The sequence below is a fragment of the Myotis brandtii genome, unplaced genomic scaffold (genome assembly GCF_000412655.1).
Source record: "Myotis brandtii unplaced genomic scaffold, ASM41265v1 scaffold118, whole genome shotgun sequence".
NCBI lineage: Eukaryota > Metazoa > Chordata > Mammalia > Chiroptera > Vespertilionidae > Myotis > Myotis brandtii.
In genome coordinates this window covers 506951-534463 of record NW_005354090.1, presented here as the reverse complement: position 1 = coordinate 534463, position 27513 = coordinate 506951, and the positions used below count along the sequence as shown (strand labels likewise).

General features: G+C 45.1%; 1 protein-coding gene across 1 annotated transcript in view; it reads right to left on the bottom strand.

The window, feature by feature from the left end:
- The window catches only part of DGKG (diacylglycerol kinase, gamma 90kDa), a 206171-nt gene that overhangs the window by 118230 nt on the left and 60428 nt on the right, over window positions 1–27513 (bottom strand). Inside the window, exons 6-14 of the mRNA XM_014530473.1 lie at window positions 24857–25027; window positions 20995–21044; window positions 17664–17738; window positions 16896–17018; window positions 12066–12183; window positions 9391–9479; window positions 6379–6495; window positions 4931–5023; window positions 2795–2854 (exon numbers count right to left, since the gene is read on the bottom strand). Of these exons, the coding sequence (XP_014385959.1) occupies window positions 2795–2854; window positions 4931–5023; window positions 6379–6495; window positions 9391–9479; window positions 12066–12183; window positions 16896–17018; window positions 17664–17738; window positions 20995–21044; window positions 24857–25027 (896 nt within the window). The remainder of the gene's footprint in view (window positions 1–2794; window positions 2855–4930; window positions 5024–6378; window positions 6496–9390; window positions 9480–12065; window positions 12184–16895; window positions 17019–17663; window positions 17739–20994; window positions 21045–24856; window positions 25028–27513) is intronic.

Genomic DNA, 27513 nt, shown 5'->3' with positions numbered 1-27513 from the left:
ACCAGATGTCTCACCATCAGGTTGCTCCAAACGTCAACATATCCCAAACCTGACCTATCTTCTTTCCCCATCAAACTGGTTGTCACTCTTGGCTCCCTGCTTCAATTTAAATATGCCATCATTATTTATCCAGTCAACCAGGGAAACCCTGTTCTGCCAAATTTTTCCCCTGGAACGTCCCTTTCTCTCTGCAGCTGCCATAGCAACCATACTGCCCACGCATTTCCCAGTTCAGGTTAAGTCCTATCGACTGCCCCCAGGATATCATATGAGTCATGCCACTCTTGCTTAAAAACCTTTAATAACACTTCATTGACCCAATGATGAAATCCAAAACTCCTAACCTGGCATCCAAAGCATTTCAGTGTAGCCCCATTCAACTGTTATCTCTTAATCACTCTAACCCTCACTGCAGTTCTGGCCAAACACGGCTTTTACCCTCGAGAGTGTGTCTCCTGCATTCCCACCCTGTGGGTCTGCTCACCCTGGTTTCTTCTCCTGCTCAGTGCCCTGAAATGCCCACTTCTTTCTTTGCAACCTCAGGGCCCAGTGCAAGAGCAACTTCCTCTATGAAGTTTTCCTTAGTTACTGCAACTAAAGCTATTGCAATTGAAACATCAAATACCTTCTAGGTTTCTTTTGTTTTTGTTGATTTGTTTTCCATCCTTAGTTACTGCAACTAAAGCTATTGCAATTGAAATATCAAATACCTTCTGGGTTTCTTTTGTTTTTGTTGATTTGTTTTCCATTTTCTTAGGTAAATGTCTCAAAAACAGCCACTGCATCTTAAATGCCTCCAAAGCAAACTATGGCCCGCGGGCCAGATCCGGCCCGTTTGAAATGAATAAAACTAAAAAAAAAAGACCGTACCCTTTTATGTAATGATGTTTACTTTGAATTTATATTAGTTCACACAAACACTCCATCCATGCTTTTGTTCCAGCCCTCCGGTCCAGTTTAAGAACCCATTGTGGCCCTCAAGTCAAAAAGTTTGCCCACCCCTGATTTAGTTAAAGGACACACTGATACGGAGACACAACTCGGCTCCATATTCACTAATGCTCACTTTCCCAGATCCCAGGCTGAAAATGCAACAAACCCAGAGCCATGCTGTTTGAAACAGACAGCACCAATTATTATGATTTTTAGGAATATTCTCATCTGCCTTAGGGTGAATGTCTGTGTGAAGCATCTTGGAGCCTGAAGAGTAATTTTTACTTCTGGGAGTGGTATTCAAAATATTCAACATCCTGTACAGCATGGGCATTGCCCAATCAGTACAGATGCAGGCTAACCAAATGGATGCCAGTTGTAAACAACTGGTAGGCCTGCATTGTGTGTCTGTCTGTCTGTTCCACTTGACTTTCTGTCCTTATAGGTACCTGGAGCTTTCTCACATCATTAAGATCCCCCATCATTATTGCTTATGCTTTAATTTTCTAAAAACACTAATCTGCATGTTATCATTGAATCTCAGGGAACCTCTGGGGGTAGGCAATGCAGGGATTGCTGTGCCCCTTTTCAAACAAGGAAATTTAAGGTTCAGAGGAAGAGGAGGAGGCCCTCGTTTCCTATTTCTTTCCTAGTTAGTACTCTTTGTACCTCCCTGCAATCCCTGGACCTCTGTGGAAGGCAAAGATAAGGTGTTTGAACCCATTGTGGCCCTCAAGTCAAAAAGTTTGCCCACCCCTGATTTAGTTAAAGGACACACTGATACGGAGACACAACTCGGCTCCATATTCACTAATGCTCACTTTCCCAGATCCCAGGCTGAAAATGCAACAAACCCAGAGCCATGCTGTTTGAAACAGACAGCACCAATTATTATGATTTTTAGGAATATTCTCATCTGCCTTAGGGTGAATGTCTGTGTGAAGCATCTTGGAGCCTGAAGAGTAATTTTTACTTCTGGGAGTGGTATTCAAAATATTCAACATCCTGTACAGCATGGGCATTGCCCAATCAGTACAGATGCAGGCTAACCAAATGGATGCCAGTTGTAAACAACTGGTAGGCCTGCATTGTGTGTCTGTCTGTCTGTTCCACTTGACTTTCTGTCCTTATAGGTACCTGGAGCTTTCTCACATCATTAAGATCCCCCATCATTATTGCTTATGCTTTAATTTTCTAAAAACACTAATCTGCATGTTATCATTGAATCTCAGGGAACCTCTGGGGGTAGGCAATGCAGGGATTGCTGTGCCCCTTTTCAAACAAGGAAATTTAAGAGGAAGAGGAGGAGGCCCTCGTTTCCTATTTCTTTCTTAGTTAGTACTCTTTGTAGTTCCCCTGCAATCCCTGGACCTCTGTGGAAGGCACAAAGATAAGGTGTTTATTGGTGAACCTAAGTGAAAATGAGTTCTTAAATATGTGTTTCAGGATAAAGAAGAATTTTTGGATACATTAGCTTCATGTTGGCCTATTGCTTTCTGGAGACAGCGTGGCAATCTTGGAAAATCTATTGTATATTTTTAGGTGACACTCTTGTTATTTTTTGTAGGGGATGAGCATATTGGAGTTTCTAAAGCAACTTGTTCTTAAAAAGGCGATAAAGCCAATTTGGCCAGCCATGGGCTCAACCAACCCCCCTCGCATCACTTGCCTACAGTGTGGTGGTCAAAGGTAATTCCAGAGGCCGGAAATAAAGTGTCTTGTGTGATATAATTGATATAATTGATCAGATGAGAAAGTAAATGTAAAGAAATGGAAAGAAAGGAGCACCTAAACCCTGTCGTCCTTTCCACAGCCCTGGACCAACTTAGGATGAATGATCAGATTCGGGATTCTGAGGTACCTGCATTACAAGTTCACCCTTGGCTGACGTGTCACCATCAGACTTCCCACCTTGCCTGTCCTGTGAGAAGAGAGGAAAGATAAGCATCTTTTGAAAAAAAGTCTAATATAAGAAAAAGGATTCAGAAGAAAAACAAATGGTTAACAAAGAGAATTAGAAAACCAGTACAGAATGGGGAGGAGTGTTTCAAAGTGGGGCTTTGGACCTAAAAAAAGAAATGCTCCCCTATGGGTTTCTCGAGGACTCTCGAGGTCTCTGTGATCATTTGCTCTGACATTAACACTGAGACTCTGGAATGGAATGGACATGGGGAGAGGGAACACTAAAATTGACAGAAATCTACTTTGTTGATTTAGAAGCTTGAGCTCTGAGAAGCAAGGTCTTAGATCTGGCTTCTCAGCTTAGCACTATCTAAATGATATCATATTGAGAACATTATTTTTTTAGTTGTGTTTTTTTCTTTGTTTTTAAAAATTATGATTATTATTTTTGTGGAGGTTTATTTCTCACATAGTAAAATGTTCAAATCTAAATCTCCAGCCAGATGAATTTCCGCCCTTGCTGCCTTTTCAGGTGTTATGCTGCTGTGAATCTCTACATCTTATTGGTTTTGCCTGGCTTTTGAATTTCATAGAAATGGAATCACAGAACATGAATTTTTATTGATTTCAGAAAGGAAGGGAGTGGGAGAGAGAGATAGAAACATCAATGATGAGAGAGAATCACTGATTGGCTGCCTCCTGCACGCCCTCAACTGGGGATTGAGCCCACAACATGGGCATTTGCCCTGACCGAGAATTGAACCATGCCCTCCTGGTTCATACGTCAATGCTCAACCACTGAGCCACGCCAGCCGGGCAGAACATGTCTTTTTTGAGTCTAGCTTCTTTTTATCAACAGTATATCTTTGTGATCAACCCCTTTTTGCAATTAAACATAGCTTTTTTTCCATGTAGTATTCCATGATACAAATATGCCTCAATTTATTTATCTATCTACTAGAGGCCCGGTGCACGAATTCGTGCATGGGTGGGGTTCCTCAGTCTGGCCAGTGATTGGGGCCAATTTGGGCTGTCTCGCCCAGTCCCCATCAGGGCCAGCAGCCAACCTCCTGGCTGGCCAGCCCAAATCGCCCCTGGCTGGGGGGAGGGGCCATGGAGGTTGGCCCGGCCAGGGGTGATTGGGGCTGACTGGTGGGTGGGGAGGGGCTGCAGGAGGTTGGCTGTGGGAGCACACTGACCATCAGGGGGCAGCTCCTGCATTTAGCATCTGCCCCCTGGTGGTCAGTGCATGTCATAGCGACTGGTCAACCGGTGGTTCTGGTCACTCTGGCCATTCAGTCGTAATGGTCACTTAGGCTTTTATAGATATCGATTCTGTCATTAAGTTTGTTTCCAGTTTTTCACTGTTATCAATAAAGTTACTACAAACATTCTTGTGCATGTATTTTGGTGGAAAAAAATGCTCATATTTCTCAGATAAATATATAGGACAGGACTTATCAGGTCATAGAGTTTTGTATTTCCAACTTGATAGATGCAGCCAAATGGTTTTTCTTCAGTTTTTTAAAGAGAAAGACTAACTGGTCAAGGATGAGATGTGAGGAATTAGCAGGACTTGGCAACATCTTTAAGAAGGAAGGGAACAGTTAAGGTGTTTGGTGCTTAGTTTGAAAGAGGAATCTTCAACACAGGAGACAGAGACAATTGCAGATGGGGATAAAAGGAGTTTAATTTTGCTGCATCCATTTCCAAATAGGGCTGAGACACTCAAGTGCAAATTGTCAGGGCAGATGTTGGGATGTAGGAGCCAGGTTGACAGGAACAAGGGTGGCCTGGGAGGCCTGGCCTGTGCAGGTGGTGACTACCTTGAGCTGTGCTCTGCCTGCCAGGTGCTCTCCAGGATGGGCTACTTCAGAGCATTCTGGGAGCCAGCAGTGGGGACCACGTTAGTCAGGGGAGTTTTCCCTCACAAATTGGTGGACACAGCATGGACCTCATTTAAACTTGTACTGAAAACACAAGCCCAAGAGTTCTTGAGGAAGCCCTCTGAGGGGGGGGTGAAGGTCTGAATGCTGCATATGTGAAGTGTGCAGGGTGGGGGGGAATCAGAGCCCTGATAGGCAGCAGCACTTACCTGGGTAATTGGGCAGATCGAGGTGGGCAGTAGGATGTGGTCTTTGAGTTCCCCACCATCACACACTGTGGATAATTCACATTTGCGGTGAAACTGGAGGAAACAATGAAGATGAGAGTGAGTGAAGCAGACCAAGGAAATTTTAAATATGGGGTTTAGAGGTTTACTGGGGAGGCAAGCTACCTAGTGCTCTCCAAATCCTGTTGCACTGCTGGCTTTGGCAGTATAACTACAGTGGGGCCTTAACTTATGAGTGTCCCAACTAACGAGTTTTTCGAGATATGAGCCGTCTCTCGGCTGATTTTTTGCTTTGAGTTGTGAGCTAAAATTCGGGTTACGAGCCAGCTTCAGATACCCCACCGCTAGTTGGCGCAGCGAATGTCACAGTGAACGCCACAACATCAGCCCAGCATCATGTGTCTCACTCGTTCACTTCTTGATTTGACATACGAGTAATTTGAGTTACGAGCTCCGTCACGGAACGAATTAAACTTGTAAGTCAAGGCCCCACTGTAAATGTGTGTGTGTGTGTGTGTTATGTGTATATGGTGTGTTGTATGAGTTTTGAGTGTGTGTATGTGGCATGTGTGTATATGTGGCATGTGTGTGTGTGTGTGTGTGTGTGTATGTGGTATGTAGTCAGGGCTGCCAAATCTTCTGTGGGCTGATAAAGGAGACCAAGTGTTATCTATAGCTGCAGGCCTGTCTGTGGCCCTTCAGTGTGGCACCCCATGTGGATTCCAGCCCCCCCCTCCCTCAGATTTTTGCTCCCTAGACTCTGAGACACTGGAAGGAAGGAAAACTTGTTGAACAGACTCATGAGAGGCTGGAAATAGACCCATTGACACAACCTCTGCATCTTAAGAGTTCTGTTATTTACTTTGGAGATGTGTCCTTTTTGAGGCTGATCAAGGGCCTTGGTCAAGGGGACAAGACATGGCACTGAGTTAGCTGTGGTATCAGGGTGACCTTTGGCAGGTTCTGGGTGTCTAGAGAGGAAGTGGACATTGGCTGTGGCTAACGGCAGCAGGCCCAGGCCTCTGGCCCAGGCAATGGGGCTGCTGTAAAGAGTGTGCCTTCCTCTGTTGCCTTGAGGAACATAATTCTGGTGCCTAATTCCTCACCAACTCTGGTGGTGCCGCTGGCCCCAGGTGACACCCGGACGAAGGAAGTTAATGGTCATAGCTGCCTGGCTACATAGATAGTGGATAGGCCAGCTTCTTAAGCAGCCCTCACTCCCCTGGTTCTGGGGGCTGTCTTCTCTCTGGGAAGCTTGTGATTCACTGGGCACTGTTAGACTTAGGGCATTGAATGGGGCTCTGGGCCTCCCAGGTGTCCCCCCTGACTCTGTTTATGCCCTTTGGCAGGATGTCCACTGCTCCTGGGCTGCAGCTTGAGCAAAAAACCACAACTGAAAAGAAGCAGGGCTGCCCTGAGCACCAACCCACCGTCTTCCGGCACCACACGCAGTGCCACGCGGTGACACTCTGGTAGCACTTGATACTTTTGTGGCACCGATCACACTTGACCGAGGAGTTCCCTTCCACCCACGCGTGCTGCATCACCTGCAGAAGGGAAGGGAAGGGAAGGATGCCAGGGAAGGCTGCAGAACCACTCCCTGGGCCTGGGCCTGAGGAGAAGGGTCTGGAGGTGCACAGAGGGGTGAGGCCAGAGGGATTGTTTCCTGTTCAGTTTATGCACTGATTGGGTGCCAGGCGGCTTTGCTGCACTACGCTGACACGCTCTCTCCCTGCCTGACCACCATTTTGTTCATTGAGGCAGTTGGAAACCATTTTTCCTGTGTTTTGAATAGCTCATTCACCCTGGCAGTCAAGCCTCTGAGCAGCATCTTGTCTGGCAATCCATCTGTCTGTCTTGCAGAGTGAGGTGCTCATGTGCGCCCTCTTCTGGAAGGCAGCGTGATGCAGGGAAACAGGAGGGCTGGGGCCACAGACAAAACTGGTTGGAATCATTGATTTTTCCATTTGGCAGCAGGGCGATCTTTGTCCAGTTCCTAGACCTCTCTGAGTCTCCGGTCCCGCATCTGTACAAATGGCATAATAAGCCCCACCTCTATGTTTTCTAGGAGGATCAAATGAGATACCACTGATGGGTAACTTCCTGTCAGCCTCAGCAGCCCATCAGAACCATCTGGGGAGCTCCTACAAGTTCTAATACCCAGTCCTCACTGCAGACCAACTAAAATTGAGTCTCTGAGGATGGGAATTGTTGTTAATATGTTTTAAAGCACGCTGTGTGATTAAGGTTTTAAAGCACCCTGTGTGATTACAATGTACAGCCAAGGTTGAGAAGCACTCTAGAAGGAAGTTAGAGGAGAATTCCAAAGAACTTAGTGTGGGTCAGCAGCCAGTGGCTTTCATATCTGTTTCCTGGAAAGCTGGTTGTACTTGCTTCCTGGCCAGGAAATGGCGCGAGGGCAGCCCAGGAACCTAGAAGCCATGGGAATGCATATGTATATGTGTGTCTGTAAGAGCAAAGTGACCCATGACACCAAATTCTGGGGACCTGAGCCCTCGGTTGTCTCCCCTAGGAATTCTACAGAACTTCCCAAAATTTCCCACAAGGGCACTTTGGATACAGAAGGAAGAGAGTATGCACTGTGGGGGTATACAGGGACCTAGTCTGAAGTGCCAGCTATAAGCACACTATTAAAAACACATGGAATATTTGCATTACACCATCCATGTTTGTATTAAATAAAAGTTTTAAATTACTTATCAATTAAGTTAATAGTCCTCCTTCCAAAGGTTTTTGGTAAAATTCTTATTCTAGCAGACATGTCACTTATTTGAGAATATAAAGAATCCAGTTTGTGAATCAATTTGTCATCTACATGGTCACATTGAATTTGCTCTGAGATTCTTATTATTTCTGTTTCATGGAGAATAAAATGAGGCATCAGAGAGGTTAAGTGACCGGCCCTAGGTTCCAAGGCTGATAAAATGGTCAAGCAGAACCTCATAGCCAGGTCTTCTGACTCCAAATCTATGGTTGTCTACCAACACCACATTGCCTTCTCCATCCTCTTCTGGGATTGGAAGAGATGGTGAAGGACTTGGGTTGCCCCTGGAGACTCAGAAGATCGTGTCCTGCTGACCCCTCAGTGGCCTCTCTCTGCTCTGTGTGTGGCAAGTGGCCAGAGTGCAGGCTTAGGCCTGAGCCCAGGAGAAGTACCATGCATCCTGGTGAAAGCAGGGATATGGAAAGGTGTGTGCATGCGTGTGGTGCAGAAGTAGACAAGAGGCCATGCGGTGTCTCATGGGGCATGCATGTGTGTCCCGGGAGGCGCCCTTCTCTCTTGGAGTTCTGTGGGGGAGGGCTGGATATCACTCCCACCTGCTAAGCATCTCCTGACTCAGATTTCTCATTGGAATCTTCCATGCAGGAACCCAAGAGTGTCCTTTCCCTGCTAATTTTAAGAGTCCATTTCCAGATTCGATGAATGGCACCACAACAGCCAAGTTAGAAACCTGGGAGCCATTCCTGACCTCTTCTCTTCTCTCCATCACCAAGTCCTAGTGGTAGTACCTCCAAATTATCTCTCAAACTCTTCCTTCATCTTCTCTTTACATGAGCCAGTTGGATAGTCAAAGTACTCAACAACTGGCATGGCTGGCGAAGACTCAGCAAGACACAGCCACCACCGTGCTACTGCGGACACGTCAGCATAGCAGGTGAGTGCAGACCCCACCCCAGTCAGGCCCTCAGTGCAGCACTGCCTCTTGCCTGAACTGTTGGAAGAGGTTTTCTCCCTCAGATATCTTTCCTGCACCACGGTCAGAGCAATTAACCTAATTTGCAAACCCAATGATCTCATGCTCAAAGCTCTTCAATGTCCCCTCACGAAACTCCTTCCCAACTCCTCAGCTGGCCTCACAGACCTCCCCAGGCTGGATCTCACTGTCAGAGCACAGCTCCTGCCACTGCCCTTTAAGCATCCTCTGTTCCAGCCAGGCAAACAGGTACAGACCTCAGAATAAGCCATGTGCCTGGTCCACCTTGATGCCTTATGAAGTCAAAGTACAAGGTACAAGGTTCAAGGTTCAAGGTACAACTCAAATGCCATCTCCTTTGTGAAACCTGCCCTGGCCTCCTCCTCGGTACCTCAACTGTACGTCCCACACAATCGCTACTGTTCATCTCATTACCTCATGCTTTGCTTCTGCTCCTGTCTCTCTCCCACTAGATGGCACAGTTCTCCAGCAGGCTGAAGGCCACCTTATAAGCTGCATACCCCTTAGCAGAGTGCCTGGCACATGGTGGGGACCAGGGAGATGCTGAATGGATTGATGGATGAACAAGATGGTTTAAGGGTGGTCCTCGGGGCAGAGAAGGGACTGGATAAAGCTCCCAAAGCCCCTTCCTGCCCAGGAATCTGGTGATGGACATGTAGCCTGGGACACGGCATGCAGTAGGACAAGGCAATAGGTGTCACCAACCTCGCTGCCCCTTTTGGTTCTTGAGTACGTTTTGACACAGCCAGGAATGTTTTTGGATACACAGCGTTCGTGGACGGTATATTTACAGTCTGGAAAAAAAAGTAAGGAAAGTACTCGTGAGTGACCATGTAGGAAAGGTCCAGCCAGCCCTCCACACTCCAGATGAGTCTGACTAGGTGACCAGTCAGGGGCAAGGGGACATACGGAGCTGGCCTTGCCTAATGGAAATTCAAAGCAGTCTCCAGTTGTTCTTTGGGAAGAGAGTCCACGGTTATCTCCCAGACATGCTCCTGCACGCTCCACCCTGCCACACTTGGGCAGTGAATTTGGGGTGAAAACATGGCACGGAAAAGCGCTTTCCACTCAAGGGTGGGGGAGGAGTCATCCTCCTCGCTATGCCAGCGCCACAGTATTGTGTGTCGGGGATGCTGCAGGTGGGCAGAAGGCCAGGGGTCTTCCTAACTGGAACAGGTGGCCCTGAACTCTGGCTCTGCCATTTGTAACGACCCTCATGACCTTGGGTAAGTTTTCCACATCTCTGAAATTCAGGGTTTTCTACGAAATGGGAATAAAATCGCCTCTCTTTCTCTTTACAGGACTTTTGCAGCATTAAATGAGATACTTTGTGGTTTTTAAAAATCATTTCTTAAAATTAAATCTTTATTGTTGAAGGTATTACATATGTTCCCCTTTTCCCACCATTGACCCCATCTAGCCAGCCCCCACCCCTCAGCCCAGGCCTTTACCACCCTATTGTCTGTATCCATGAGTTATGCATATGCATACTAGTTCTTTGTTCATCTCTTCGCACACACCCACCCACCCACCTCTGCCTTCCCTCTGAGATTCCACAGTCTGTTCCATGCTTCTATGTCTCTGGACCTATCTCATTAAATGAGATACTTTGTATAAAGCACCATGTGTCTGGTCAGAATAGCTATTCCACAAATTATTATCACCATCACTGTTGTTACTACACTGATTGCTATGCAATCAGAAGGGCCCACAGACCTGGAACCTGATAGGAAGGAGATGGGGTCTCTCAGAAGTGGTGAGAGCTGGATTTGAATGGGTGCTGGAAACACTGGCAGACCCCTTCTTACACCTGCTGATGCTCTTCCTGGACATTGGCCCCAACTCTGTCAAGATGTGTGTCGGGGATGCTGCAGGTGGGCAGAAGGCCAGGGGTCTTCCTAACTGGAACAGGTGGCCCTGAACTCTGGCTCTGCCATTTGTAACGACCCTCATGACCTTGGGTAAGTTTTCCACATCTCTGAAATTCAGGGTTTTCTACGAAATGGGAATAAAATCGCCTCTCTTTCTCTTTACAGGACTTTTGCAGCATTAAATGAGATACTTTGTGGTTTTTAAAAATCATTTCTTAAAATTAAATCTTTATTGTTGAAGGTATTACATATGTTCCCCTTTTCCCACCATTGACCCCATCTAGCCAGCCCCCACCCCTCAGCCCAGGCCTTTACCACCCTATTGTCTGTATCCATGAGTTATGCATATGCATACTAGTTCTTTGTTCATCTCTTCGCACACACCCACCCACCCACCTCTGCCTTCCCTCTGAGATTCCACAGTCTGTTCCATGCTTCTATGTCTCTGGACCTACCTCATTAAATGAGATACTTTGTATAAAGCACCATGTGTCTGGTCAGAATAGCTATTCCACAAATTATTATCACCATCACTGTTGTTACTACACTGATTGCTATGCAATCAGAAGGGGCCCACAGACCTGGAACCTGATAGGAAGGAGATGGGGTCTCTCAGAAGTGGTGAGAGCTGGATTTGAATGGGTGCTGGAAACACTGGCAGACCCCTTCTTACACCTGCTGATGCTCTTCCTGGACATTGGCCCCAACTCTGTCAAGATGGCTGTTGTGTCCGAGGTCACCTGCTGCCTAGCTCAGGTGTACATGTTCAGAAGAACTGCTCCGATGACGTGGACTGCACCCAAGGGCCCTGCCTGCAGCAGCAGCTCCCCAGTCTCTGGTGGGTTCAGACCTGTCTGCATTGTGAGTTGATTGGCAGGACTCTGCACCCACATACTCTGACCCACAAAGCCTTCTCAGGGCAGCCCCTCCCATCTCCTGCTCCCTGAGTCACCCCCTTTCTAACTAACATCAGCCCTCTGTCTTCCTTCCCTCCATCTCTCTCTTCTGTCTCCTTCCCAGGCTCCCTTCCTACTTTTTCCCTTCCCTGGTTTTTTTCTCTTCTCCCATTTGACTTTACTAAATGGATTATAAAGTGAAACAAATGGATAGTTTTCATTTCCACTGCATTTACAAATACATTTTCATGTTACTTATTAATAAAAAAACACACCCAGGTTCTTCTGGCCACCCGAAATATTCACTAGCAAAACCCAAGTGAAATTAGTATGAGATGCTTTTTAATTATATGTGAGCCTTAATAACTTTTCTCGGGGGGCAGGGGGACCTGTGGCCCATGATGGAACTCCAACAATGGGACACTACTTATCCATTTGACTTGGGTAGAAGAAAAATAGGACATGGAGGTCTTGCTTCATTCCCTGCTGTGGAACAATATGGGAGGTCCCTCGAGCTAGGAAGCAGAAATACATAGACTTTTTCTGGAATGGCTCAACCACGTGCAGAGCAAGACAGTTCCTGGGGAAGGGGGTCTGAAGGACGTTTACTCACACGTGCAACACAGGCCTTGCTTCCTCACGCCCATCAGCATGACATGGCAGAAGTTGCAGTAGGTTGGTTTCTTGAAATGCTTCATGGTCCAGGCGTGCCTGCCATCCCCCTTGGAGCCCTATGGGAATAGAGAAGGAATGGGACTCGGAGCAGGCAGCCCTAAGCTAGCAGAAGCCTGGGCCTGCCTCCTGTTCTATCCTTTTACTTCGCAAAAGACTCTCTTCTCATATTTGGAAGACAAGATATACATTTATTTTACTGACTATTAAAAAATTGAAATCAAAACTAAGTTCTTGTCTGTGTGTGTTTTCTAAAATGAGCAAGTATTAAAAATTAAGACTATCTGAGCAGGAGTATGTGTGTGTGGGATAACACAAGACCTCTTCTACTTGGCTGGTGGAAGTGTAAATCCAAACAAACCATCTATCTATCTATCTATCTATCTATCTATCTATCTATCTATCTACCTACCTACCTATCCACCTATCTGTGATTAGGTTGGTTTCTTGAAATGCTTCATGGTCCAGGCGTGCCTGCCATCCCCCTTGGAGCCCTATGGGAATAGAGAAGGAATGGGACTCGGAGCAGGCAGCCCTAAGCTAGCAGAAGCCTGGGCCTGCCTCCTGTTCTATCCTTTTACTTCGCAAAAGACTCTCTTCTCATATTTGGAAGACAAGATATACATTTATTTTACTGACTATTAAAAAATTGAAATCAAAACTAAGTTCTTGTCTGTGTGTGTTTTCTAAAATGAGCAAGTATTAAAAATTAAGACTATCTGAGCAGGAGTATGTGTGTGTGGGATAACACAAGACCTCTTCTACTTGGCTGGTGGAAGTGTAAATCCAAACAAACCATCTATCTATCTATCTATCTATCTATCTATCTATCTATCTACCTACCTATCCATCTATCTGTGATCCTTTAAATGTTTATAACCGTTGACTTACCATGGTACAAATTTTCTTTCTTGGATTCATTCCTAAAAAATCAGTTTTGAAGGAAAGATGAGCATTTCTGTGCTCTGTCAGATGTTTAACTCGGCATTATTTATTTAAAATAATTCAAAACTGGAATATCCTAAAGGTATCAAAGTTACCAAAAGGTTAGTTGTGGTAGAGCCATGTGATTAAAGGTTAAGTGGCCATCAAAAAGATACTTATAAGAATGTCTAGCCCTGGCTGGTTTGGCTCAGTGGATAGAGCGTCGGCCTGCAGACTGAAGGGTCCCAGGTTCGATTCCGGTCAAGGTCATGTACCTTGGTTGTGGGCACATCCCCAGTAGTGGGTGTGCAGAAGGCAGCTGATCGATCTTTCTCTCTCATCGATGTTTCTGACTCTCTATCCCTCTCCCTTTCTCTCTGTAAAAAATCAATAAAGTATATTTTAAAAAAAAAGAATGTCTAATGGTGTGGGAATGTGCTCGTGACACAGCACTAAGTGAAAAAAGCAGAATGTAAATTTGAGGACCTATTATAATCTCAGTTTTATATAGTAAGATCTTTCTGGTGGGGAAAAATGTCACCAAACTGTTAACAGGCTCGATACAGCTGGAAGCACCATGAATTCATTTTATTCTCTAATTTTTATTTTCCTTTGTATTTTCCAAACTTTCTATAATTGGCATGTACTAGTTTTATAATCAGAAAAAAAGTAGTTTAGTAAAAACAATGCACCCTCTCATCAACTTTCTTGACACAGATAAAATAGTCAAGAGACAGTCGGACTTGGCTCAGAAGCGAATTCATCCTTACCTGCTATATAAGCCAAGCATCTTTTAATCACACACCTTCCCTGGACACCAAAGCACCAAAGCTCCTACCTCTAGCCCCTGGTAGCACAGCCTTGTTGGAAGCTGTGGCTTCAGGGACATCCCTCCACGCCTGCTGTCCCCGAACCTTTCTTAGAGGCTCCATCAAAAGAGCATCACTCTTGGCTGGTGCGTAGGGTAGAATAAAGCACCCTAGTAAGGCGGTGAGAACTGACTGTCAGGTACACAGAATCCAGCATGCCCGACTCAAACCCAGCTCTTACTTTTGGGCCCCTCTGGTTTGCACTGGTCACGGCAATCAAATCCATTTCTATGCCAAGTCTTCTGCTAACGGTCTCTAGAAGAGCCTGTATGGGTTTCCAAATGCGGGGCTCCCCTCGGGCCAGCTCATTTCTTCTCACCACCTCAATACCCTGCTTCTTCCAAGACCAGAGTTTATAGAATTACAGCCTTTATATCTAATGGTTTCTATAAGTAAAGCTTCTAATCCAGTGTCCGACAATTAAAACTTATTAAGTTCCTACTCTGTGCTGGATAGTAAGGGACACAAAGATAAGTAAAGTGTTTTCTTATGTGTAAGGAGGTAGATTTATGCCTGTTCTGGGAATGAAGAAATGGAGACTCAGAGAAGTTACATAAATATCCCAAGACGACACAAATAATAAGTGACTGAATCAGTAGTCAAATTGGGGCTCTTACTGGCACCAGAGCTTGTCCTCCTTCCATCTTTCCCCCTTTCTCCACATACCAGGGTTTTTCTTTATGAAAGGAAACTACAGCTCAGCAGACCCAAAGGACTGTCATTTTTACCTCAGAAATACCTTTATTAGCTAAATCAGGTACTGTTTTCATAGATTTGCAGTAAGAAGCAAAGGGACCGTGGCTTAGAATAAAGTAACATTTCCGCTTGGGCTACAGCGCCATCATGTGGCTCTTTCATTTCTGCACATTGGCAGCTGCAGGATGTGGGAGTAACCTTCCTCTTGCATGCCAGGCTTTCTGCCGCTGCTGCAATTTCACGGGGAGACAGACTGCTTGGCACATATTGCATTCAGAAATCCCCAGACTTATCAGGGGCCCCATGTAGGTTTTGAAAAAGCCAAATAAGCACTGTGACTTTTAAGACACTTAGGAATGCTTTCTCTGAACCCTTAATATTAAGTGTAGAAAGGTACAATTTAGTGTGTATTTAAAAATAAGTGCATAACACTTTTGATGAACAAAAACTAAATTTACATTTGTTCTTTGTTTGCCACTTTCTTGATATACAGTTGGTTTTCTATAAAGCTGACTTGGCTTTGGGAAGAGACAGCAGGGAAAATGGTCTGTCTCTCCCTCCTCTAGCCATAAAACAGTGGGTCCCCTCCATGTGAAGAGTTGGTGGCACTTTGGAGTCAGCAAGCCCAAAATAGGAAATCAAAAAAAGATGTTGGTTTCTTATGATTAAAATGCCCCATCTCTATTTCCATATTTAGTGAAAAAACAATGTTAACACCCAATAAACCAAACACACAGGTATGTTGGAACAGCACCTAAGCAGAACTTCCATTCTGACTCAGGTATGATCTTGAGTATTGATAGCAGGAAGTTGATCTTACTTATCTGAGTGCCCCCCTGCCGAGTCCTAGCTCACATAGGTTCTTGCACTTAATAGGTTCTTGGTAAGGGATCATTGGACGAGAGGTCTGCTGTTCCTGAATATGGAGGATGGTACCTGGTAGTAACTGTCTGTGTGTTCTTGGTCCCTAGGTTTGCAAAGTGAAGGGGACAGATAAAGGATCGCCAAGGTCTTCTCCAGCTCTGACTGCCTAGGATTCCAAGGAATATAAAGGCAGTTGTGCAGATCCTGGTTCCCGAATTTCTGCATAGCCCTTGGAAAGAGCTGCACATACCAGGACGTGACTGCAGGATTCTTAGCTCTTGAATATTGGAAATGAAGGCCCAGCTTCAGTCCTGAGTTGCAGAACTGTCCTACAGAGACAGTACAGGCAACCACAGCACTTGGAGGCTCACCCAGCTGAAAGCTTCCTGTTCTGTTCCTCTGTATGACACTTCAGAATTTCAAAGAGGTGCTATCACACAACCTATGTGACTGTCCTGGCAAATGCTTCAAAGGCACAATTTGTACTTTTAGCTCATGCATGAAAGTTACTTTCACTTGGTAAATAAGCAGAAAATGCAGTGACTGACTAGGTCAGGTCAGGTATATATAACCAATAATTTTTCATGAAGTCTCTACATGTATCCCCTACTCTGATCCAGCTGGGAGGTTTTTCTGAAACACCTTAAACTTTCTTTCATTTGTGTCTTTGATCAAGCTATTCTCTTGGCCACAAACTTTCTCTTCTAGCATCTTCTACCACTGAATCATATCCATCCTTGGGAAGCAGATCAAACATCCTCCTAGGTCCTTCCACTTGACCTTTATCTCAACAACAGGTTATCAAAATCCCACACATCCTTCAGGACCAGAGCAAACATCCTCTGATATTTCTTCCCACAGGTCTCACTCCTAAGTGTGGGTCCTTAGAAAGTGAAGTATCTTTGGAGCCAAGTACAAATACATTCTGACGCCTCTCTTTGCTCCTTAGGCTAAGAATTTCGGCTTTCCATTTATATAAATTGGAGGGGACGGGGAGAATACCTACCTTATCTGGTTGTTTTGATAGATCAGTACTTTTCCCTTCCCTTTCTCCTTCTCTTCCCTCCTTCCCCAACTCTCATAGCATTTTTCAACCTAGTTCATGGAAAAGATGGAATTCTTCCTTGAAATTTTTTTGCCCTTTGATTGGTTGAGTATAACCTTCTGGTGGGTGAATATCTGTGTCCCTTCACAGAGCTCAGAACAATATCTTTATTTACTAATAATTTAGTACATGCTGTCAAATGAATGAATATATTTCAGTCACTAATAGGTAAAAGAGAGGTCTTCGAGGCTGGCCTAGAGCATATGGTTTGTCCATTGGGGCAGAAGCCAATGTGATGTGTAGATACGAACTTCCACATAGAGCTTGATGTTCCTGAAAGGTAAGAGATCTGAACTCAGGTTTGCTGACTTACAGAGTCGTCCATGCCCAGGAGGACCAGCAATGGGATGGTGGTCATCCCTCCGTGGACCCATTCCTGTAGAGACACAAAGCCGTCCCGGTCGTAGTCCATCCCTTGCAACATCTCCTTCAATATCTGCGGAATCCACAGAGCAGCAATTGTCCACTTTCATCCTTGACTTCTCTGCCCCTACTGCCCTCTTATTTCTCTTTTGTTCTGCATAGTCTGGCTTGTGTTTTTCCCCCTTCCATTCTAATTCACAGGGAGTAGAGCAGTGAGGGAGCAAATGGGGGTGAGGAGACCAGAGCTCCAAGCCCCGCTCTGCCTGACCTGACTGAGCAGCCTTGGGCAAGCCAGCCATCCGACTCTCTAGGTTCTGCTTTGCTCATCTGTGGAATGGAAATAATATTGCTATGTATGCAGCACTGTAATGGGGACTAGAGAAAAGGTATATAGAATGTACATTTATATAAAAAATTATTATTACCTGGTGATGAAGGAAAATCTTTAAAATTCATTCTAGCTCTAAATTCTTTGATCTATGAGCTCTTGTTATAAAAATTTAGCTCTGGGGAAAAGGTCAGAGGTAATTATTATTTGAATTATATTTACATTTTCCCCTGCTGCCTATAGTTTTTCCTATCATCAAAGTGGGAGGTCAAGATGTAGGACCCCTAAGAAGCTGCCTGTAGCAGAATGAGTCTGGGAGATCCTGCCCATTTTATCCTGAGAGCGTCCCGCTTTTCTCTTGGGAGTCACCCCATGTTTCCAGAAACTCACAGGCCTTAGCTCCGTGGGATCCCACTCAAGATACTGAGCAATGTGCAGCATCTGGTTGACAATACGATCCATCTCCTAGAAAACATCAAGGCGAGAAACCAAGTGAAGATGTGTTTTTAAGAGCAAGGCTCAACATTAAACCCTGTGGGAAGACGGGCAGGGCAGAACACGGGAAGCAGCTGGTGTAATATCCTGGCATTTCACGGGGAGCTCGCTACTTGTTTCTGCTCTTTATTCTGCCTTGACCACAAAGCTCAGTGGAGAGTAGATGCTCACAAGAAGCACAGAAGATGGTTAGCCAGAGGTATGCTGAAAGCTCTCTGGACACTGACCTCCTTGGACCCATCTGGACTCACCTTCCTTCCCCTAGTCTGGGCTTTGACTTAGAGATCATAGGAGGCACTCCCGTTTTCTCCTTCTTTGCGATCTCAACTCTCTCACATGCTTACAAACCAAAGCGGTCTCTCCCCCCTCTTTAGTCACTCCTCATTCCCACAGCTTTACTGACTTGGAATCCACCTATACCCCTCAGAGGTCAGTGTCAGGTGGATGTAGGGCCTCTGTGTGAGTTCCTAGTTCAGATACTGTGATTTAGATCCTTTTGGCATCGCCTCTATTTCCTTTGTGTCACGTCCAGCCCTGAACCCAGGACTCTGAACAGGAAATTCATGAGGGGTTCATTGGCCTGGTGAGTGAGCTTTTCACTTGCTACTTAGGCCAGCTCTATCTGAAACCTCACATAATTGTTGTATGCTAAGGAATCAGGGTGCCCAGAGTCTCACTGAAATACGCTAGACCAAGGAGGCATTTGCATCTCTTGGGCACAATCTAAGATGTTAATGGTGAGATCAATGTGGGGAGACACTGAAACAAGGTTCACAAGTGTTACCTCCACCAGGTAGAATGCTGGCTCAAAACAAGCAAGCAAAAAAGCAACAGGGATTTTAAAATTGTATTTCATTCAAATTAAAAAAATAATTCATTTCAAAACTGCAGATGAGGTGGTAGATGGGGAGGAAGCAGGCAGAGAGGTGAGGACAGGGTTCTACAGAAGTTTCCATGGAAAAGAGCTTGTGAATCTAGTTGGGACTAAAATTTAACGAGTAAACAATGTGACTCAGGAATGAGAATTAGACTCAGCCTTGAACTGTGTAAATGGGTGGGCATTTCCAGGAAGAACTGGCTGTTCTGATGTCTACCCTTGTTAGGCCACCTGTGTGGATGATTAACGAGTCATGTTTTAAAAATGGCATTGACAAACCAGAGCTTGACCAGAGTGCATGTTTAAGCCTGCCTCTGAGTAAGTATGAGGATGGGGAAGTCTGAGCTTGGGGGACATTTTACAGGAGATGTGATAGTACCTTCAAATACTTGAAGGCTGATTGTGTAGAATCGATATCCACTGATCAGCTGTCCTGGTCAGCTACAGAGGCCAGAAGCAAGCCAATGGGTATCAGGAGGGATTTGTTGAGGGCTGGCTTATTTTGGCTTCACTGCTGGGTTGGGAAAGGGAGAGGGGAAACAGAAGCAGGTTTCATGGTAAAAGTTTCCCCAGCAGACCAGAGGTGCCTTTTGTGTAGGAAGGAAGCCCTCGCTGAGTCACCCTTGGCGGTGGAGTGGCTGTGTTAAGGCAGTGGTTGAACTCTCCAGTACTGGGAATGATCACAAAGAGGCTGGGCGCCCAGCTGCCAGGGATTCTCAGTGGGAAGTTGAATCAGGTAACTCTTTTGAGACTGCTTTAGTCATGTGATGTTATTCTCCAAATACATCTGAAATCTAACCACTTCTTACTACCTACAATGCTTCTACCCTGGTGCAAGTTACCATCCTTTCTTGTCTTGCTGATTTCAATAACCTCCCACCTGGTATCCCCACTTGTGCCCCTATAGTGTAGACAACACAGGAGCTACAGTGATCCTGTTATAACCCAAGCCAACCATGTCACTCCTCTGTGCAAAATATCCAATGGTTCTCCATTTATCCAGAGTTAAAAGTAAACCCTTTCAATCACCTAAAAGGCTTCATAATGCTTTGCAAACTTCTTCTACCCCTATCCCATTTCTTTGCTGATCTCATCTCCTATTGCTTACTCACTCTGACCTCACCTGTTCATTCATTCTGCTACAGTCACTCTGGGCTCCTAGTTAATCTGCTAACATTCCAGGCACCCTTCAGGACCTTTGCACTCTCTGTTCCCTCTCCTGGAAGGCACTTAGGTGTTCCCAGGACTTATAGTTCCTCACCTCCTTCAAGTCTCTGTTCAGATGCCCTCTCCTCAGGGAGACCTTCCTGGCTCCTCCAGCTAAAACAGCAGCTCCCTCCAACACTTCCTTCTCTTTATTTTTCTCCTAGCACATATTTTACTATGTGAGTTTGCACTAAAATGAAAGCTTCATTAGGGCATAGGTTTGTGTGTGTGTGTTTTTTTGGAGTTGGCTCACTGATATATACGCAGTATTTAGAACAGTGCCTGGCACATAGTAGATAGTTAATACATGCATGTTCCCTCACATGACATAAACCACAGCATTGCAATGTGGCCGTAGGGCTCCCACAAAGACACCCTGGAGTCTGGAGGAAATTGGGATGACTTAGTTGGTCTAGTGAACTTGTTCCCTTTCTTCTTCCCTCTGTTCTGACTCAGCCCTATGCTCCTCAACCTCAGAGCCTTTCTGTGAAGGAGTTCCACCTTTCACGTTGCCAGTCATGAAGCCAAGGCCTGCCTGACTCTATTTGCCATCTGCCTTCTTCCTTTTCTATCCTTCCTCTCACTCCATGATCACTGACCTGTCCCTGTCTATTCCTGAGGGAACTGGGTGGGGAAGGGAGGGGAGACCGACCTCAGGCTTTCCCAGGTACAATGAAATAGGATCATGTGCTCCGAGCAGACAGAATGAGACTCCTAGAGCCTCATGAGAGGAAGGTGATGGTGATGCAGAAGCGCACCAGCAGTTACCTGCTTCCCCCTGCCCTCTTGCCCTGGTCTTGCTGCCTTTCCTACCTCCTCCCATCTGCTCCTGGACTCCAGCAGGAAATTGCAGGGAGAAGTTCTGAACCCATTAGGGAATTAAACTAGATAAGATACTAAAGCACCTCTCCATTCGAAGATTTTATAATCCTGGGCTTCCGGAATTAAAAGGCAAGTTGGAGTTCACTCTCCTACTAGCTGGCTCTTTGGAAATAGAAGGTGGGGATTCTACTCATTTCTGCAGCCCATATTGAGACATGGCTATTCTTATAAAGACAGAACTCCCATAAAGAGTTTCAGACTCTTCCTCCACCTGTTCTCTTCTCCCCCAGCCTTTCTTGGAAGGTTATTTTGAGAGCTTACCGCTTGATCCAGGAGGCCGTTTTCATCCGAATCATAGAGACGAAACATGACTGCAAGAAACACAGAGATGAGGCTTGAGGGGTCCTCCAGGCACCAGGGACTGGCTCAGGCTCTGTTGCTGCTAGTTTTTAGATCAGTTCTGACTATCACTAGGGCAAAGGCTGTTGCAACCAGCTCACCCACCCTCCAAAGGCACAGAATCTGACTTCCTTACAGGGAAGAGGGGAGAGGGAGGAGAACCAAGCCATCTGACTTCTGGAACTGCCTAAGCAATAACTCTGTAGCCGAGATCCAGGTTATGAGTGTGACTCCCTGTAGGGCATTCACACCTTTCAGCATCACTGGAACACACCTCAGAGCAAATGCCCAGATGGTGGTGAGGCCGTGGTACCAGAAGTATAGTTAGAACATTGCTCATATTGCATGCAGAAGGGTGTGGAGTTAGGCAGATTCAAATCTTGGCTCTGCCCTACCACCTCTAGGGAGTCAAGTCATTCAGGCTCATTTACTTCATCTGTAAAATGGAGATTATAATAGTCTCTTTGTTCTAAATTTTTAAAAATGAGGAATAATATATAAATTATATGCCAACTCTACAATGCTTGGAATGTAGAATGCACTCAACAGATGTTATTTATTTTTATTTCATTTTGTTAAGGAACATTTAAATATGCATTTAATAGGTACAAGGCACTTTATCATTATTGGTCATTTAATCTTCCATATGCTATGAAGCAGTTGCTATTATAGAATCTATTGTATTTCTTTGCCTAGAAGAATAGCATGTCAACATGCCATCACAAACTTACTCTATCATGTTCTAGTAGTAGAGCAGTGACATAGAATAAGGAAGATCTGGGAGAGAAATTGGAGCAAAGGACACAATGTTCATCTATGGGACCTGATAGCTTACATTTTATTCATCTAAAAGATAGAGATCTGTCTGTGGTCTCAGAAGTAAGCAGGGTAGGGAACAGAGCTGAACATGTCTTCATTTTCCTCTCATTCTTTAACACCCTTCCTCATGTCTGCTTTCTCTGTGAGTCACCCCTGACCCTCCCACCACGCCCCCCCACAGACACTCTGGATCTCCCACAGGGTTACAGCATTCCTTAAGTTGCCCTCATGTCATCACTCCCTTCCACGTGTTTTAATGTTTCTGCAGCTTGTTTGTTCAGTGGTTCATCCCTGCTTGGAGTTTAAGTTGTGTAAAGGAGGGTCATGGGCTTTCGATTCCTTGTGACTCTTCAGAATGTCCCGGTCAGAGGCACTTAGCATATGAGGCTGACTCGCCAGACAGATGATTGAATGATGTGAAGAAGGACAGACCTCCCACTATGTTGCTCCCGGACCCTGGATGGGGCAACTCTAACACAGAGCTCTCATGGTCCTACTGTGCATGAAGAGTAGAAGCAGAAAGTGTGAGTAAGCATCCTATCTTTTAGCAGCCTGGCCTTAGACAAGTCATTTAACCATTCTGTGTTTTCTTACGTGTAAAATGAGAATAATTATCTAGAACTTCTAGGACCAGTAAGAGGTTAAAGTGAGATAATGCACTTAAAGTGCTCAGCAAATAAAAAGTGTTCAGTGATGAGAGTTATTGGTATTACTGTATTACTTTTTATTGATAGGTAGGATACATGTTTGGTTGTTAAAAAGAAAAGCTTAACTTGTTTTTAATTATTTAAATCAAAGGAGAATTAAAAATTTTTTTAATTGATTTTAGAGAAGAAGGGAGAGGGAGAGAGAGATAGAAACATCAATGATGAGAATCCCTGATTGGCTGCCTCCTGCACGCCCCACACTGGGGATTGAGCCTGCAACGCGAGCATGTGCCCTTGACCAGAATCAAACCCGGGACCCTTCAGTCCACAGGCCGATGCTCTATCCATTGAGCCAAACCAGCTAGGGCCAAAGGAGAATTTGAATTGATTTGGTTTAATTTTAAAAAAAGAGAAAACTCTACGGGACAAACAACCAAGTTTCTGCAACAGAAAAGTGCAAGGAAAAAAAAATAAGCAAAAGATTAAAAGAGATTGAAGAGACATAGTGATCAATGGCAGTGTATGGACCTTACCTGGATCCTGACTCAGGTAAAATATATAAGATAATTGAGGAAATGTGAATACTGACGGAATGTTTGGTAATAGTAAGGAATTATTGTCTTTAGATGTGATAATGACGTTGTGGTTATATATAAGAAAAACTCATATTTTAGAGGTACATACTGAAATATTTACAGATTAAATTATATGAGGTCTGGAATTTGTTTCAAAATAATCTGAGACAGAGGGAATAAATGGGAGGTATAAATAAACCCAAATTGACAATAAACTGGTAATTGTTGAAGGTGGTTGACAGGAACATTTAAGTTCATTGTGCTCTCTACTTTTATCTATGTTTGAAATTTTTTCTAGTAAAAATTTTAAAACATGCAGTTTCTTTTTATTGGAAGTACAAGACTGAGTCTGAAAGCCACTAATATGAAGCATCTGCCACATCCTGTTTGGTAGTTATGAACAATATAATTCCCGAAATTCAAAATCTGCTGAATGGTGAAAATAATTTGACATTTCACTTTTAACATTAGCCAGAAGAAAGAGAAAGCTGCTACATTTGTTTCCAAATTAGCGCTTAAGACTTGCAACCGTTAACACCTCAAACCTATGGGAGTTGATTTTAAGATCAGCTAACGAGCAAACTGTTTCATTTTGTTCTTGGCAAGGGTTAACCTTTGTCAGACTTTTCCTTGCTAATGTTTAAGTTTGTTGACTAGTCTTATTAATTGCTGGATTTTTTTTTTAACCCTCACTGAAGGATATTCTTTTTCATTGATTTTAGAGAGGGAGGAAGAGTGAGGGAGAGAGAAAGAGAGAAACACTCATGTGAGAGAGAAACATTGATCAGTTGCCCCGTATGTGCCCAGACTCTGGATCAAAACTGCAACCTACGTATGTGCCCTGACCGGGAATTGAACCTATGACCCTTTGGTACATGGGCTGGTGCCACACTGGCTAGAGCTAATTGCTGGAATTTTTACTTTTGCTATAATATGTATGTTTTCCCCTTATGTCTGTTAAGGTCCTAAGAGAAGTCAAAACAATATCATGTATTTTAAAACAAGTTCCTATCACTACCTGTTCTAAAAAGTTCTCCTGTAGGTTCTTGGAGGCCAGTGAGACCATTCCTGGAGTGAGTCATCTGCAAGACTGTCAGCCACTGTGGGCTTTCCTTTCCCTCACCAGCCATTGTTTTCCTCCTGAACATCTTTGAAACCAGCTTTAGTAGTAGTGTGAAACCCAGCTCAACTCCCTTAATTAACTAGACCTCTTTCTCTAGAAGCCAAAAAACTTGGGGTGGGGTGGGTGAAAATGTAAACAAGCTTTAACAAGATGGAAGCTGATTAGATCTCAAAGAGAAAACAGCAACAACATTTCTCAGAGTTATAGAGTTGCTTGGGCACAGAATAGGGGAAGGACGACAGATACTGAATATCTTCTCTTGAAAAATATACTAAGAGGAGGCAGGAGCTTCCTGGTTATAGGCTCTTGGGAAGTCCTGCCAGCAAAGGAGGGGAGTCTTGATCCCTTGTGGAGATCCCTTTCCTTTCCAAATCCCGATCCTCAATATCAAGGTCTCAAATGCACTTCCCACTCTCTATATACCAGGCCCTGTGCCCCAGGGTGGATTCTAGGAAATGTTCACATCACTGCTGATGACAGGGCAGTGAAACCTCCCCTACAGAGGCAGGACAATCTCCAGCATGTCCCAGAACAATCTCCAGCATGTTTACAATGATGCGTAGGACACTCGACCTTCTCCTAGGAAAATGCTGAAAGCCCTTGACAGGGTGAGTACTTACACTCTAGCTTATCCTGAGGTCTCCCTGTCTCCAGCAGAGACAGGTAACACACGACATCCTTCAGGTACACGGTCGGGGGTTCAGAGCCTGAAGACTGAACAACAGGGTTTCCCAGGGAGGTTGCAGCCCCTTGATCTTTAGCGGGCACTTGATTCTCGGTGATCTCTGATTCTGTAATAGGCAAGAAGAAAGCATTCGAGGACTCTTAATGTTTAGTAAATATTAAATCCTTTTCATGTCAGAGGCAAGAAGTTTATATAAGTATCTTCAAAAGCATTGGTTATGTAAATATAATTAAACTAGAGGCTCAGTGCATGAAATTCGTGTACTCGGGAGGGGTCTCTCAGCCCGGCCTGCGCCCTCTCACAGTCTGGGAGCCCTGCAATCAATTGTCCCACAGAGAGAGGCCCTGCTCACCTGCCACAGCACCGCCAGACAGGTAGCCTGGGCCTCCCTCTGTGGGGCGATTGATGGCAGGGCTCTGTGATTGATTGCCCCGCAGAGGGAGGCCCTGCCCACCCGCTGCAGCCCACTGGTTGGTGGTCTGGGCCTCCCTCTTTGGGGCGATCATGGAGCAATAGCTGGGCCCCCTGACCAGTTGCATTGCACCTGCCTTAGCTGGTCTGGCCCCAGTGTGTGTCATAGCATAGTCATCCAGATGGTCATTCTGCTGTTTGGCCATTCAGTCGATTTGCATATTACGCTTTTATTATTATAGACCTGTGATCCCAGAAATCCAGTTTGTGGAGTTTATACTCAGAATGGACCTCATTCTGACTCTTTAAACTGTCTATATCTTTGTAAGAAATTCACCTATACTCTGTGAATTTTCAGAAAAGATGATAGTAGAATGGGGAACCAAGATGGCAGTGTAGGAAAATGCCTGTACTCACTGCCTCCCACAACCACATCAAAATTACAACTAAACTACAGAATAACCATCATCTAGAAGCGCTGGAAATCTGGCTGAATGGAAGTCCAATAACTAGAGAAGTAAAGAAGAAAGCACACTGAGACTGGTAGAAGGCCGCTTTTTTAATTAGGAGGGAGATTGTCTTTGCGGAGGCTGCCTGGAGGTGAAAGGGGTCCCAGTCCCACACCAAACCCCCCAGCCCAGGGTCCCAGAGCTGGGAAAAGAAGTCCCTATGGGAAGTTCTGTAAAAACCAATTGGGGGTTGGGGCTCAGTGACACAGAGACTGCTCCTCTAAAAGGCCAGCACACAAACAACTTACACGCTCCCACTTCCTCTGAGCTCCAGTGCCAGGCGAGGCTCTGAGAGACACAGACACATATGAGGAGAAACTGGACTGTCTGGCATCAGGGCAGGAACTCTGGGGCAGCTTTCTCCCAAATAGAGGTACTAACAGCAGTCATTGTTCCTAAGCTGGGACCTTCCCAGTTGCAGGGCTGACTGGCAGCCATTTCTGTTTGCTCTGCCCAGGTGATTCCCTAAGACCCTGCCTCATCCAATTCACAATCCGACCCAGGCTGCATGCAGTGGCTTTTGCATATGAATGGCCTGTCCTTGCTTAGGCTAAAACCTGTCAAACAAGTTGCAGCTGGGTCAGGGAGCCCAAAACCTATCAATAAAAGGTCCAAGACCCAGCACCAGCACCAGGCTGCCTTACTTCACATCTGGGCACTTTCAAACCCAATACAAAGAGGAGGAATCTGCAGATTTTTCTGTTGCTCCTGCTGGGTGGCCCCAGGCAGTAGCTGACTTTACACCTCCCTGGAGACCCGAGAGCAGTTTAGTGTCAGACCATACCAGATTACTACGCTACACATCCATAAGCTACACACTCAAGAGGCAGATTCAGTGAGCTCCAAAGCCCCACTGAAGCAAGTCCTGCTCCATAAGGGTGTCTCCTGCAAAATAGCTCTCCCACTGTAGTCTCAGCTGGTCCCCACAGCCAATTGGCCTGGAGGTCAATTCCTTCCAGTGACACCAACAGCAATCAAGGCTCAACTACAACAAGACTGTGCACACAGCCCACAAAGGGGTACATCTAGAGTGTCCACCTCAGGTGATTGGGTAGGCTGAGCCACTGGGCCCTATAGAACACCTACTACACAAGGCCACTCTATCAACACAAGGAGACTTAGCAGCTCTACCCAATACATAGAAACAAACACAGGGAAGCAGCCAAAATGCAGAGACAAAGAAACAAGTCACAAATGAAAGAAATAGATGAAAGCAAAATGCTGGATATAGAGTTCAAAATCATGATTATAAGGTTACTCAAGAATCCAAGGGACTTAGTGAGACTTTCAAGGACCTTAGTGAGAATGCCAAAGAAAGAATGGAAAAGGACCAGTCAGAAATTAAGCATACACTGACTGAAATAAAGAATAATATACAGGGATTTAACAATAGACCAGAGGATCCTGAGAATCAAATCAACGATTTGAATTCGAGGAAGCACAAAACACCCAACCAAAAGAGCAAAAAGAATACAAAAATATGAAGATAGTGTAAGGAGCCTCTGGGTCAACTTTAAGCATATCAACATCTGAATTATGCGGGTGCCAGAAGAAGATATTGAAAACCTATTTGAAGAAATAATGACAGAAAAGTTCCCCTACCTGGTGAAAGAAATAGGCTTGCAAATCCAGGAAGCACAGAGAACCCCAAACAAGAGGAACCCAAAGAGGA